At 36.5% G+C, this 14,577-nt stretch overlaps 1 protein-coding gene across 3 annotated transcripts in view; it reads right to left on the bottom strand.

The window, feature by feature from the left end:
- SPIN1 (spindlin 1) overlaps positions 1–14,577 on the bottom strand; it is a 78,159-nt gene that overhangs the window by 10,454 nt on the left and 53,128 nt on the right. For all 3 annotated transcript variants that reach the window (XM_037056237.1, XM_037056239.1, XM_037056238.1), the window contains one exon: positions 1,754–2,007. In XM_037056237.1, coding sequence (XP_036912132.1) covers positions 1,754–2,007 — 254 coding nt within the window. The remainder of the gene's footprint in view (positions 1–1,753; positions 2,008–14,577) is intronic.

Genomic DNA, 14,577 nt, shown 5'->3' with positions numbered 1-14,577 from the left:
CTGTGCTATCACATGCTTTCAGGCTCACTGACATATTTTTTTCTCTACCTTTAGTTTAAGGAAAACAGTATTGTAACTGTAGTGTAATGTACTGCCTGAAACAAATTAGCAGACTTTTTCTACATGGATAATTCTTCAGGCTTAAGTATGGTAGGGAATACTATAATCAGCTATTAATTAAATTAGACACATGATATATTGCTGGTTTTGCATACAGGCCTCTGGATTTCCTGTATTCAATTACTTTGCTGTTTACAAACACATCCGTGTCTACAGTTGGAAAATGAGATGACTCAGAACCAGAAAAACATTATGTAACCCTTAATCCCATTACTAGAGATAAATACTTTGGAGTACTTTGGTTTTATCTTTTTAAATCTAGACAAAAATATTTTTTTCTCATCTATGACGACAAAAGAACTGACTAACACAGGTCATGCAGCAAAATGTTGTAAACTTCATGTGAGCTAGTAGTCTTGCCCTAAAAGGCACAGAGAATAAAATTTTGGAAAAGAATGCATGATAATTAGTACAAATAATTGATATAATGGTTTAGATAATATTTTTAAGCCCTGAAGGTTTAAATCATTGATTACTTTCTTATGTGGAAATAGACCGATGTCAAGATCAAAAGAAAATACACTATGTGCCTCATGAAGAAAAATAAGGTGTTCAGTTGCACTTGTAATAGATAAAAATGTTTAAAATGCCAAAGATTTACTATTACACAATTAGTTACCATTGGGAATAATTTAAAGAATGAAAACTGAACCATTTTTAAACAAAATGAATAAAGACTTAACATATACTATCTAAAGGGAAGATTAACAATAAATTTGCTGCTCAGGCAAAGAATTAACTTACTGAGGGAAGTACAAGAACCAAGAAGACAATGGCAAAAACAAAAGTGGCCAGGGGAATAGGTAAACTTCTTCCCTTGACAACGTGATCCCCAAAGTTCTAACCCTTCAAGTCCAGATCTACTGAGGCTATATTTATTAATTGCATAGGCTTTCAAAGACAGTTTCAAAAGCATAAGTAAACACTGAAGCAATAGCAGCATCACATCATAATAGTAAGAAAACTTACAAAGTAAAAACTCTGAAGAAACTAACATTAACCTGGCTGTAACCCAGTGATCATAAAAATAAAATCGATCATTATTGTTTACTGACACCTTATGCCTTAAGGTGTTTAAATTATGCAAAGCAAAACCAATTCTGTATGTTTTTTTAAAAAGATCTACTTACTTCCATAAATGCAGTGCAAACAAACTCTAAGAAATATAAAGTTCATGTTTTGTTTGTTTAAAATTTGGCTGAGAGTAAAACTGTCATTTATGTAATAACATAGAATGAAACATACGTTTCACATAAAGATTCTAAAATGTTTAAGATTTTTCTCAGCCATTATGATCTGATGAAATAAGTACACAGAATATCTGAGCTAATAAGAGATATTCTTACCCATTAAAGTGTAGATAAATAGTGATAATGTGAGAAATAACCATATTAAAAAATTATTAGGTTGTAAACTTCCTGGAGAACAATTTCATACATATTTATATGCCCCACAGTTGCTTTAGAACAATCACTGATCCATTTTTGTAGTATTAGGTGACTGACTTAAATACAGAGTGTTTGTGCTCTACTAAAAATGAAGATACCAATAATACAAAAGAATAATTAGAAAGCATCTATTTTGGTAATTATTTTTAAAGCATACAAATGCAGAAATAGTAAAAAGAACTTACCAACTCTATCAGGAAGGACTTCGAGTGCAGAAACTCTTTCATCTTTATTAAGTTCTAGTCCATAAACACAGTCAAATCCATCGTATTTTATAAGATACAAAGAAGGGTTTACAGGCACCTGGTCCAGAACGGTTCCTTTCCACTGGGTGACAGGGCCACTCCCCTCCTTCCACCCATGCTGAATCCTGCAGCCTACGATGTTCCGCCGAGGCTGGGACACTGGCTTGCTTGGCCCCACACTGCTCCGGTGTTTTCTGTATTCACACATATACACACGTAAGGTTATCAGCTCATAGGTAGGTACTACTAGATTCAACACAACTACCACTAGCTAGCATGTTCCCTCACTAGACAACCGTGGCTGTGCTGGCTAATGTTGCCACCCAGGCAGTCACATAGCCATACAGGTGGGGCCCTTCTCTACCACCCTGTGTGTAAAAGGTGGGTTGGCAGTAGGAGTTTCTTGTGTATCTCAACTGTGGCTGGCAGAAAAACTCAACTAGTCAGTAGCATCTCAAGCCCTAATATTAAGCATCAGTTTTTCAGCAGTTTTCTAATAAAATCAACTCACAATTATCCCAGTAAGTCAAAGAAAGGGACACACATATACAGCTATATAGAATATAAATGCATATTTAGTTAAAATGAAATATGTACCCATTCAATTTCATCCATTCTAGTGCTCACATAATTTTGCCCACTCCACTGACTTAAACAGTAAAAATAAATTAGACATTTTACTTTATTTTTGAAACTGGAGTCCAGACTGGCTTACATTCATTCATTATAACATCATTACTTCTCTAGAAAACATATAATCTTAAATGCTTAAGTGTGTGACAAATACTTAAATATTAAAAAGTATGGAACACCACCAAACTACACTCTTTCTGGATTATTAACAACTGAAAAATTTACACACAATGTTTACAAACAATACACCTGACTCTTGCTATCAGGAAAAATATCTTTGTATCACCTAGATATCCAAAGACATCCACAGGGGTAAGACTTATTCTGAATACAAGCTGAAGGCTAGGCCCTACTGGCACCTGTATACTGCTTTATGCCAACGATGAGATAATATAAAGAAGAGAATTCACCTCTCAGAATTTTATAGGCATAAAGCTCTCATTTGGTACACCATGAATAAAAGTAATGAACAACTGGCATAAACACAAATAAACTAACAAAATTATTATAGGCTATGATATTTAAAACGACAATTGCATATGTAAATAGACCAGTTTGGTAAATTTAGTGAGTTTTGTGAAACAGAGAAATAGGTTATAGCAAATGATTAGGGCTGCCTTGATGAGGCCTGAAATCTTACCTAAGCAAAATGGGGAATACCATTTGGAAAAACACCCAGAAGGAAAACTCCAGTCAGGCTGAAAAAGGTTCACAAGGTTCACAAGGTTCACAGTCGTGTAGACTGTAAGGAAACCAGGAACTGACAGGGCTGCCCCAGCCTTCAAGGCTCCATAAACACCCAGCAAAACTGCCTTCTAGGAAGGCAGAGACTGAACTGAGGACACACTGCTGGGGACCACATCCTAAATAAGAAGAATGGGAACACCAGGACAAAGGAAAGAGGCAGTTCAGAAGCTCCCAAAAGAGGCAGACTTCAAAAGGTATGATGGAGACTACTCAGAGGCCCTATTTTTAAGTATGCCACAGGAAAACCTCTGAAACCTGTGCAGAGGACAGCGGACCTGGAATATTCTCACCCTTTCATGTACAGGAGTAAAGGAGAGAACCATGGTGGGAACAACACAAGATGATACTGTAACAATGAAAAAGATGAACCAACAGACAATGGAGGCAGACCCACCAGGTAGAGAAAACTATCATCTAACATTAGGCACACAGCAAAGGCCATAAAAGAAGGCCTTACATCAAAAATAAGACTGCTACAGAAGACATGAAGAAAATGAGGCATGGTTCAGAAAGCAAGCAGCATTTGAAAACTTTCCAGAAACTGAAGATTAAACTAGAGGAACTATGAGAAGAAAGAGACACCATGAGGTACATGAGGAAAACAGATGATGAAAAGGAGACAGATGGGGCTAAAATATAAAGAATTAAGAGATGGTGACAAATACAATATTTCAACTTCTACATTAAAGCAATTACATCAAACTAAAATAGAATAAATTATATTAAAATAATTTAAGAAAAATCTCCTGAAATAAGACATACATGTACAAATGCACCTCTGGGAGAGCAAACCTAGAACTATGGACACTAAGACATTCTAGTAAAACAAATGTACTTTAGAGAAAATAACATCTCTTGGGCTTCCAAGCTAAAGAACTATTGGGTTGGCCAAAAAGTTCATTTGGTTTTCCCCCATACGATGACGCTAGCAGCATTTAGCTGTCTGAAACTTCATTTGAAACAATTTTGTTAGGTTTTATTGTGACAGTTGTCATATCAGTGTGCATTAAAAAACATCAAAACTGGTAAATTTTTGTGTAGACATTTTAATATTGAAGATGGAAGAAAATATGCAACATTTTCAGCATATTAGCCTTTATTATTTCAAGAAAGGTAAAAACACATGTGAAAGACAAAAAAAGATTTGTGCAGTGTATGGAGAAGGTGCTGTGACTGATAATCGTGTCAAAAGCAGCTTGCAAAATTTCTTGTTGGCGATTTCTCGCTGGACTATGCTCCACAGTTGGAAGACCAGTTGAAGTTGACAGTGATCAAATCAAGACAATTGAGAATAATCAACATTATACTATGCAGGAGATACCTGACACACTCAAAAAATACCCTGAAAGTTATTGCTGAAAATAAAAAAATGTGCCTTGTATTTTATAGGAAAAAAAACCAGACTTTTTGGCCAACCCTACAAGTTATGTATAAGGGAAAGAAAATAAGAATGTGACAGCAACACTGTGCCACAAGCCAATATAATGACAAAGTTAAGGTTCTCAGGAAAGAAAATGCAGATAAAGATTTCACTATCGGCCAAGAATTCTATACTGATCACAAAGTAAAAGGCCATAGACAAAGCTGTGAACATGTAAGAATTTGAGGAACACGGTTCTCACAGATGCTTCTTGCAGAAGTTTTAGGACAGAGTTTCGCACAATCAAGGAACACTTGGGAAAGATTCAGCATAGAGCCAACAGTAAGCCATGAAAATATCTAAGAGCAGAATAATCATGGGAACTGGAGAAATAGAATAGTATGTACATACTATCTGCTCTGACAATAGTTAATACTACTCTGAAAAGGGAGGAAAGAACACCGAAAATAGAAACAGTTCAATATTACCAGGAACAAACTACCTTACATTTAATGGAAAGAGAAAGGATAGAACCAAGAGCTAAATTCAATACTGTTCATCGGAAGGAACCAACCTATATTACCAAGAACATATATAATAAGACTCTGTAATGTAACAGACTCCTTAATTGAGAGAAAAAAAGTTTAATAAAGCACTATCAAGTCTTAATTTGTAAATACTAGTAATACTCAAATCCTAAAAAGAAAGTGAAATTCCCCGGGCTGGTGTAGCTAGCTCAGTGGATTGAGCTCTGGCCTGTGAACCAAAAGGTGGCAGGTTCGATTCCCAGCATAGGGTACATGCCTGGGGTTGCAGGCCAGGTTTGCAGTAGAGGGGTGCGTGTGATGCAACCACACACTGATGTTTCTGTCTCTCTTTCTCCCTCCCTTCCCCTCTCTAAAATAAATAAATAAATACAAATTAAAATTTAAAAAGTGAAATTCAAGATGTTTTCATAATCACTGGGAATGTGCCACTACATCCAACTGGCCCTCTGTGAAAAATGAATGGTGGCAGAGATTGTATTTCCTTTACAATACAGAAATTTTTAATTTTATATTTTCATCAGAGACAATCAATCACCTATCTTTTGATCTGAGGCAGAAAGTCCTAGTTATTCATGCTGGGTACACACTAGACTTTCTTTACAGCAAAGAAAGAAGTTGGTTCCCCAGCCTGACTGAGGAAGTAATTCAGTCATATGCACCATTCTATATATAATTCACTACCAAAATGAGACACAATTACAGCATATTCACCAGTACAATGATTAATTAATTTTGTGTCAACTTGGCTGAGCCACATTACTCAAGTCATTACTCTACCTTTTTTCCCCATGAAGGGATTTTTGTAGAAAAAAAAAACATGTAAGTCAGCGGACTGTCTTCCATAATGTAAGCTGGGCCACGTCCCATTAGTTGAAGGCTTAAGAAAAAGCATTCTCCCTGAAGGAAGAGACAATTCTGTCTTCAAACTCCAGCTACAACATGAGCTATTCCCTGGGTCTCTAAACACTCCTTATATATACTCATACACACATCACTGGTTCTGTTGTTCTGGAGAACACTAGCTATGACCAAATAACGATTCTATCCTAGACTCAGAGACATAAAATTTCTACCAATTTCTACCAGTTGGTGATTCTAAATAAAACCAACATAAATTTAGCCAAGTGAGAGCAGAAAGGGGCAACTGGGAAACTCAGGAGTGGTTTTCCAGTTCAGTTACTCATCATCCTTTCTACACTCATTAGTGGCATTCTTCTGAAACAAGCAGTTGGCTCTTGAAAAGGGAGATATTTGATGTTCCTTTTCAATCACATTTCAGAACAAGATGTTCTCTCCTTGCTCACCTTCAGAGGTGGTTGGACACAAGGCTCTCTCTCGCTCCACCCTCTTCTGAGGTTTACAAAAGACTCAAGTGGATTTTATTTCCTTACTTTTGTTAAGGGAATTTTAATTAACTTTGCTATTAAGTAATATGCCTGGATTTATTCTAACACTGTTTGCATTTGAATGTTTTTATTTCCTCAACCCTTTCTTCCTTTATTTATCTGTACAGTTAGAAGAAATGAGGTTTCTTTAATGATAACCTGAGCTCTTAATATCTTATAGCAATTACCTCTACTTTCAAAGTATCAAATTTAAACTGGTATTTTTCTACTAAAATCTACAATTAAATCAGAACCTACACTTTCCCATTCCTAGACCAAGTAAGACTAAAACCAAGCAAAAAATTCTTAGTAAAAAGAAGTAAAATTTTAAAAACCAAACATATTAGCACATAGTAACCTCACCTGGCCACTTTTACCACACTGCTGAAATTTAGACTTTTGTTTCAAATTGTTCTTTTTCATGTTGCTACTACCTTAATTTTTTTTCTTTATCCTCATCTGAGGACATTTTTTTCTCACTGCTGTTAGAAAGAGAGGGAGAGAAACATCAATGCAAGAGAAGCGTGAATTGGTTGCCTCCCGTACATGCCTAGACTGGGGATCTAACCCCAAACCTAGGGAATCAAACCTGCTACCTTTCGGTTACAGAATGACACTCCAACCAACTGAGTCACACCAGCCAGGGCAAGAATTTCTTTAAACACTGCCTTATTTAGAAATAAAGAAGGATTTTTGTTGCTTTTTCTTTAACATTTTTCCATTTATTTTCCTGTGATGTCTGTTTTGTCTTTCTAGATGTATCCCTCCAGCGAATCAGATATGGTTCATAAATGCAAACTCTCAATTCCTGCAAGCATCAAAATGTTATTTTGCCCTCATCCCTAAATAACCTAGGTATACAAGTCAGGTTCCAAATTCTTTTCCCCTCAGCACTTTTACTGAAAAATTATTTTCCTTTTCTCCTATCTCCCAGAGTTACAGACAACAGACACGGATCTGATTCCCGCTTCTTTGGGAGTAACTCATTTTTCTCTTAAACTGCTTTTAGAATTTTCTTTGTTCCTGGATTCTGAAACATCACCAGAACTTGTCATATGTTTTTAATGCTCCTTCATTAGCACTTGGTCAGTCTAAAGACAACTTTGCAAAATCATCTTCAATATTTATTATTTTCCTCCTCCATCCCCCTTTGAAACTTTCATTAGATGAATGAATGCTAGCACCTCCAGATCTCTCTAGCCTCTTAAATTCAAGTTTCCTCTCCTGCTGTTCATCAAGAACTCCTCAGCTCAATTTTTCTTGAATTAGGTAAAATAAACAGGCTTGAAATTCAGCCTACTGAATATCTTACACAGAATTTTTAATTTCTACAAACTGATTGTTTCCTTATCTTGAACATTTTTTCTTTTCAACGAACATGACGCTGATCTCTGAGGATAATGTTCACTTCCTTTCTTGATTTCCCCTATAAAATCATTGGGGGTCAAGCTTCTGTGTGGGCTTGGTGCCTTCTGAGTGGTGGTTTTCTACACATTTGCTGCTTCTTAGTTAGCTCTCCTGTCCTATGTATGATTTCCTTTCATGCTGTCAGTGTTCCTTACATAATGGGTGATTCCCGATGTTCATATAGTAAAATGCCAAGACGAAAGTGGTATCTGTGGCTATGCTACATTTTTTCAGACCAAGTCAAGGTCCTAAAGTCTAAGCAGTAAAAGTGTTGGTTCTGATGAAGCAGCCATGACCCAGGTAGTTGCAGAGCAGCCCAGAGTGAGCAGACATATGTTAAATCAGGGGAGGTAAGGTGAGTGTCTGCTGCTGGACTAGATAGTGCAGTGGGGTTCTCATCTATAATGACTTTGGTGATGACGACCAATCTCTGTTGTCAGTAGGAGTCCTGGACAGGAGTCTTGTGTAAAAACATCCACTTTTTAGAGGTCTTCCTTTTTGGCTCAAAGTGGTGGAGAGTTCCTCAGTTCAGCTTCGTTTTTATATAAATCTACCCCCATCTAATTTCTATGTTTCAAAAGTCTCTCAGTGTTCTGATCTGCTGGGTAAAGTGACCTTTCTATATCAATAACAAAAACTGCAAATTTTGAGAAGTTATTTTAATATAAATAATGGTGAGGTACTATTTTCTCTGTAGAATTGATACAGCCCTCTTGGTAAACAATTTGGCTCTCTGTTGCCCCACTGATTCCACATACAGAAAAAGTATCAATAATAATAATAATAATAGACAATCATAAACATGTAGCTACAGTGATGTTCTGAGCAGTATTCATAATAAAGGAAGTTGGAAATAAAAAATGTTCAACAACAGGTCCCACTAACTCAAAAATTAGTAGTCTATCTTTATAATGAAATAACTACATGGCTATTAAGTCAGAGAAAAGAATTTAAAGACATTTTTAAATACCCACAAAGGGGTACTTAAAATGTGACCATTGGAAAAACTTTATACGTGCAATTATCCATACAGATGACATATAGAAAAACTTAAAATATGCACTAAATTATTAAACAGCTATAATTCTTGGATGATGGTATTAGAAATAAGTTGTCTTCTTCTGTGTTTACCTGTGTTTTCGAAATTTGCCTGCAATGACTTAAGTATTTTACTTTTTTAAAAAAGATTTTATTTATTTATTTTTAGAGAGAGGGAAAGGGAGAAAGAAAGGAAGAGAAACATCGATGTGTGGCTGCCTCTTCTGTGCCTCTCACCGGGGACCTGGCCAGAAACCCAGGCATGTGCCCTGACTGAGAATTGAACTGGTGACCCTCTGGCTCACACAGGTAGTGTGAGCCTCACACTCAATCACACAGATACACAGGGCTGTATTTTACTGTCATAAGCAGATAACATACAATTTTTAAATTTAACTGCTGATAAATTAATGCAGTAAATGTGTCAATTCTATAAGCAGTTATATATAAAGCTAGACTTATATATATATAAGTACACTGTAACAGAACTGATACACTATAATGTTATCAATTCCAAATTTTATCCCTATTGCCTTGTTTTAGTCAAGGGTAATTCTACTTTTAGAACGCATTTACACTAGTTCTAAAAGAAGATCTAATACAAATACTATTCCTCTCCAATTTGTTTAATGAACAACTTAATATGACCGAAAAATCAAAGGCAACAAAGACAATTTTCCCCAAATACACACTGAAGGTAAAATAAGTTATTAAAATATATTACTTTTTAGCCCTGGCTAGTGTGCCTCAGTGGAGTGAGTGATGATTTGCAAGCCTAAAGGTTACTGGTTCGATGCCCAGTCTAGGTACATACCTGGATTGCAGACTGGGTCCCCAGTTGGGGACGTGTGAGAGGCAACCAATCTATGTATCTCTTGCACATCAATATTTTTCTCCACCTTGCTCCCTCCCTCCCCTTGTTCTCTAAAAATAAATAAGATCTCTAAAAAAGTAAAATAAGTTACTTTTAAAAATCATTAGTCAAACTTCCCAATTATTAGCCTTGAATGCACTTGCAGCCAAAGTTTCCAAGTATTTATAAATATTTAATTTCTTCCAACCAGCATCTACCTGAAGACGAAGTTCAGAAAGCCCCTAAATAGTAAGTAATATAGTACAAGGCCCTGGCTGGTGTAGCTCAGTGGACTGAGCGCGGGCCTGCGAACTACACGATCTCAGTTCGATTCCCAGTCAGGGCACATGCCTGGGTTGCAGGCCAATTACCAGTGGGGGACGCACGGGAGGCAACCATACATTGATATTTCTCTCCTTCCCTTCCCCTCTAAAGATAAATAAATTAAAAATATAAAAAAATAGTAAGTAATATAGTACAAGTGACTAATAATGGGCAAATTTGATAATTACTGAAGGTGGGTAATAGGGACTTCAGGATACATTATATACTACTCTATCTTTGTATATATTTAAAATGTTTCATACTACAAAGTTAAAAATTATATTAACAAGTACTTACATGTAACTTTAATTTCTAATTGCTTAGATTTTAAAAGCAACAAGAAAAAACTTCAATAAAAAATAAAGCTTACTTTACTTGAACTACTCTATATAGAAGCAAACAGTGACAGCAAGAAGGTATGAAAAGGACACAAGCACACTCTGGTCATCTCTAGACCATGCAATCTAAGAGCAGCTACAAACAAAAATGTGGAATTAAGGATTTAAAGTAATTTTTAATGTAAAGTGGGGGGGTCTGTGAATATGGTGATTTTGATTTATGCTCCTCTTGATATGTGCATTTTTAACAGCCCTCAATCTCTTGTACTTTTCTTGGGAAAGAGACACCCACCAGGTAGTTAATAAACAAAGAGCAATACTGTACACACCACCAAGACACTTCATTCAACCAAAGTCATATGAAGTTACAGCCAAGTACAAATAATAGGCTACATTGCATGGGGACCCAAACAATTCCAGGATAGAAGTAGAGAAACCAGAATTAAACATTGGTCATCACTTTCCTTGTTTCTAATCTATTCCCTGTTTCTTGAAACAAACAGTTCAAAGAAAAAGTAATAAAGAAATTGGATAGTATATGGCTTTATTAGGGATGAAGTGATATCCGTCCAGATGGCTAAGAATGGCTTTACCTATAGTTTCAATGGGCATAAGTGATAACCAAGTACATAGCATCTTACCACCTTTCATTGCTATAACAGTGTGTACTAATTTCCACACAACTTGATGTAGTTCTCTGATGTGTCTAAGATATCAACCCTGATGACAGTTTAGGCCAGGGCTTCTTATACTCCCGTATGCATCCCATCACTTGCCGAGATAGTGAAAGGAAAGTCCATGCCCCTCTCAGGTGTGGAGAAACCAAAAGCTCAAATAAACTCCAAGTGCCACTGTTCCTTCTGACCCAGCATCATCCCTTGGGTAGTGCTAATACAGAACAAACCCTAATTTCTATGCACCCATGTTCCCAAAATGGTAAACTGAGGTTGCAGGAGACATTTATATAGTCTGCTCAATCCCTCAAAATAAGTTCTGGAAGTACCATTCCATTTTGTTATCAAGAAGAGAAAGCGTGTGTTGAAAGACCTTTCATCTTTTATCTAGACTCATTTACTGACTTTAACCACTATTCCTCATGAGTAGTTAAATATCTTATTTTGATAGCTAATATTTAAAGGCACCACACCTGTTAAATTATCAGAATTCTACCATGAGCTAAAACTATCACACACTACGTACTTTGTTATATGAATTAATTACTGACATACTCTCTTTATTCTATTTAGTACTGTGATATAAAAGCAGTTCCCTTACTCAGTTCCAGCAGATTTCAGAAGAAAATATTGACTGAATTAAAATAATTTTCTTTTTGCAAGATGCACATCGGCAAGTAGAGAAAAAAATTCTTCTGTTTACTTTTTTGATAAAAGTTTTATAGCTGATATGATCATTCCCAGCTTCAAGTAACAAATACAAAAATAGGATGGAGAAATAAGTTTTCCATCCCTATCAATACAGTTTCTTTCATAACTTTGTGTACACACTGCGTACTCTGAGAATACCTGACATGTCAAAATGCCCTGAGGGTCTTACACAGTGCTATTCACTTTCACTGCTGTGAATAAGAGAATAACTACAAGCTGATTAAAAAGTATTACATGTTTTGACCAATTCAAGATTGTTAACACCATGCTTCATTTAACACCCACTTAAGAGTTAACTAAGTTTTATGACTAAAATAATGTGTTTTTCAGATGTGACACAACAAAACATGCAGTTTAAGAAATATAGTGTGATAGTGAATGTGGTGTGATGTGATGGTGTTCTAGAGCCAGGATGTCCTGTCTCTGAATCCTAACTCAGTCACTTCTATGACATTGGACGAGTTACCTAACCTTTGTGTGCATGGAAGGGTACCATGAAAACTACAAGAACCACAGCAAGTATACTGGGAGGACGAGAAAAACAAGGACAGTTCTCTGTCAGTGACTAGTATTTGCGTCTTATAAAAAGGAAGGAAAACATTACCTGGAAAAATGTCTAATTACTGTGTAATGGTAACAGCTCCTGCCCATTTTTTAGATGTAGGTTCAAACAAATCAAAGCCAAGTCACAGCCTCCAACAAACTGTGCTCTCAAGTGGAAATCTATCCACTATTCAAATTAGGGAAGGAAAAACCAGATTTACATTTGAAAACTGAAACAGAGAAACTCTATAGCTAAATTCACCTTAGACTCCCCTAACTATACTCTTCCCTTTAAGATGTACTTCCCATGCAAACACATTTCCCAAACCATCTCCCGAGAAAGGTGTGTCTGCAAGCTTGTCCCCAAAACATAAGAAGGGGCCTGGCCTGCAAGAAGACACATAAGTTTGTGTCTATTTACTCTAAAAAACAAAAACAAAACCAAGACCCAGCTACATAATGGGGTGCAGAGGCAATCCTCTGAGCACCTCAGACCTGATTCCCTGAACTGTCCTTGGTACCCATGGGGACAGGAATGGGGACAGGAACTATTCTCTGGGTGCTGACTCTGCTGTACTGTCTCCTGTGTGTTCCTATGACTGTCTCAAGCAAGCAGAGGTGTGTGCACATGGGATTACTGCTCAGACCCCCTATGCCAACATGTGCTAGTGAGACAGATGTGACCACAGGTGGAAAGCCACAGTGTGGCAGGGAAGGGGAGAGTAAGGCTCCAGCTCTGCTTTTCCATGAACATTTCATTTGTAGAAAGTAGACTATGTTAGAAGCTGAAAACCCCATGATTCTAATCCAACACTGATTTTAGCCATGAGTAAACTGAGTGCCAGGCAGACAAAGGAACCTGATGAGCCCATCACTGAGCCTGTCTGGTTCCTGCTTCAAAGCCAGGTTCTATGTAGGGGCCTCTCCATCAGCACCACCCTGCCTACCCCTCCAAAGGCAACTATTAACAGCTACCACTGGTGAAATAAGGAAATTATTGTTTTGGTCTTTTTTTCCCTTTCTACCCATCTTCATATTTGTATTGAGATTAGGAAAACATTGTTACTTTCTTTTTATTCCAAATTCTCTCTTTTGCTACAGATAACATGTTCCAGGCTTCTTCTAGTCACAATGCACCTCCTATTAAAGCACTAGATGGGAGCTCCCCACATCACAAAACGCACAGGACTGATGATCCTTTTAGCCTGTACACATATGAATTGCATAATCTTAATAGGTACATGTTAATTCCTTGTGTATTCTGAGGAAAAGGTAACTAGTATACCAAAGCCATGAATTAACAAACAATACAGCTTAGGATGAGGCACATGGAATCTCTCTCACACAAAATACACTAATAATGGGCCCAAAAGCTCAGATCCATGAATGCCTAAAATCCTCTATCTGGAAATATGCAAAATGTATAAAACAAAATGTACACATTCTCAAAGGCATTTATTTTACCAAAGTAGCAAAATCTATTTTAATGAATTATTCTGTTCTGATAAAGTTAATGTGCAATTTGCTTTTATTCTCCACTGTATTTAAGTTTTTATCATTGCCTTCTATTTGTGCCAAAAAATGATTTAACCACTTATGGTAACATTAGCATGATGAGCACAGACATATTATCTCAGTTAACAGATCACTGAATATGGCAGAGCCATGACAGTGATGGGAAATAAAATGAAATTAAGAAGAACTTCATCGAACCTCAAGAACATAAGAGAATACTTACCTTCACAATTTTACTTTTCATGTCATTTCTTTAACTAAATACCACAGACACTTACATGACGTGTTTGTATTCATGTATTCTTTTAAATGGACACAGGTTTACTTGAATCACCAACAATTACTAAAAGGAACCTTCCACAACAGCCCAGAGACCTCTCACACTCTTCAACCACTATGGTGAGTGAACAAGGGCATAAGCCTATCAATAGGAATAATTTGGAAATAACTGCTATAAGGAGGTGCTAGGGTCAAGGAATCTATGGTTAAGACTCATACTATCAGAATTGATTTGTTAGAGTGGTTTACATGGTATAGTAGCAGTCACCAGTCCTGGTGGATGCTTGTGAAATCTATTAAATATAGTATAGTACAGGAAGATAGTAGTATATAAAATCGTATCTCAATTTTCTCCTTGCACACAATTACATTACACTAAAAAAAACAATGTGAGGGAGAAAAAAGTGAC

Source organism: Sturnira hondurensis, unplaced genomic scaffold (genome assembly GCF_014824575.4).
Source record: "Sturnira hondurensis isolate 20B ecotype Veracruz unplaced genomic scaffold, ASM1482457v3 Scaffold0008860, whole genome shotgun sequence".
Classification (NCBI taxonomy): domain Eukaryota; kingdom Metazoa; phylum Chordata; class Mammalia; order Chiroptera; family Phyllostomidae; genus Sturnira; species Sturnira hondurensis.
This window is presented reverse-complemented; position numbering and strand designations above follow the sequence as displayed.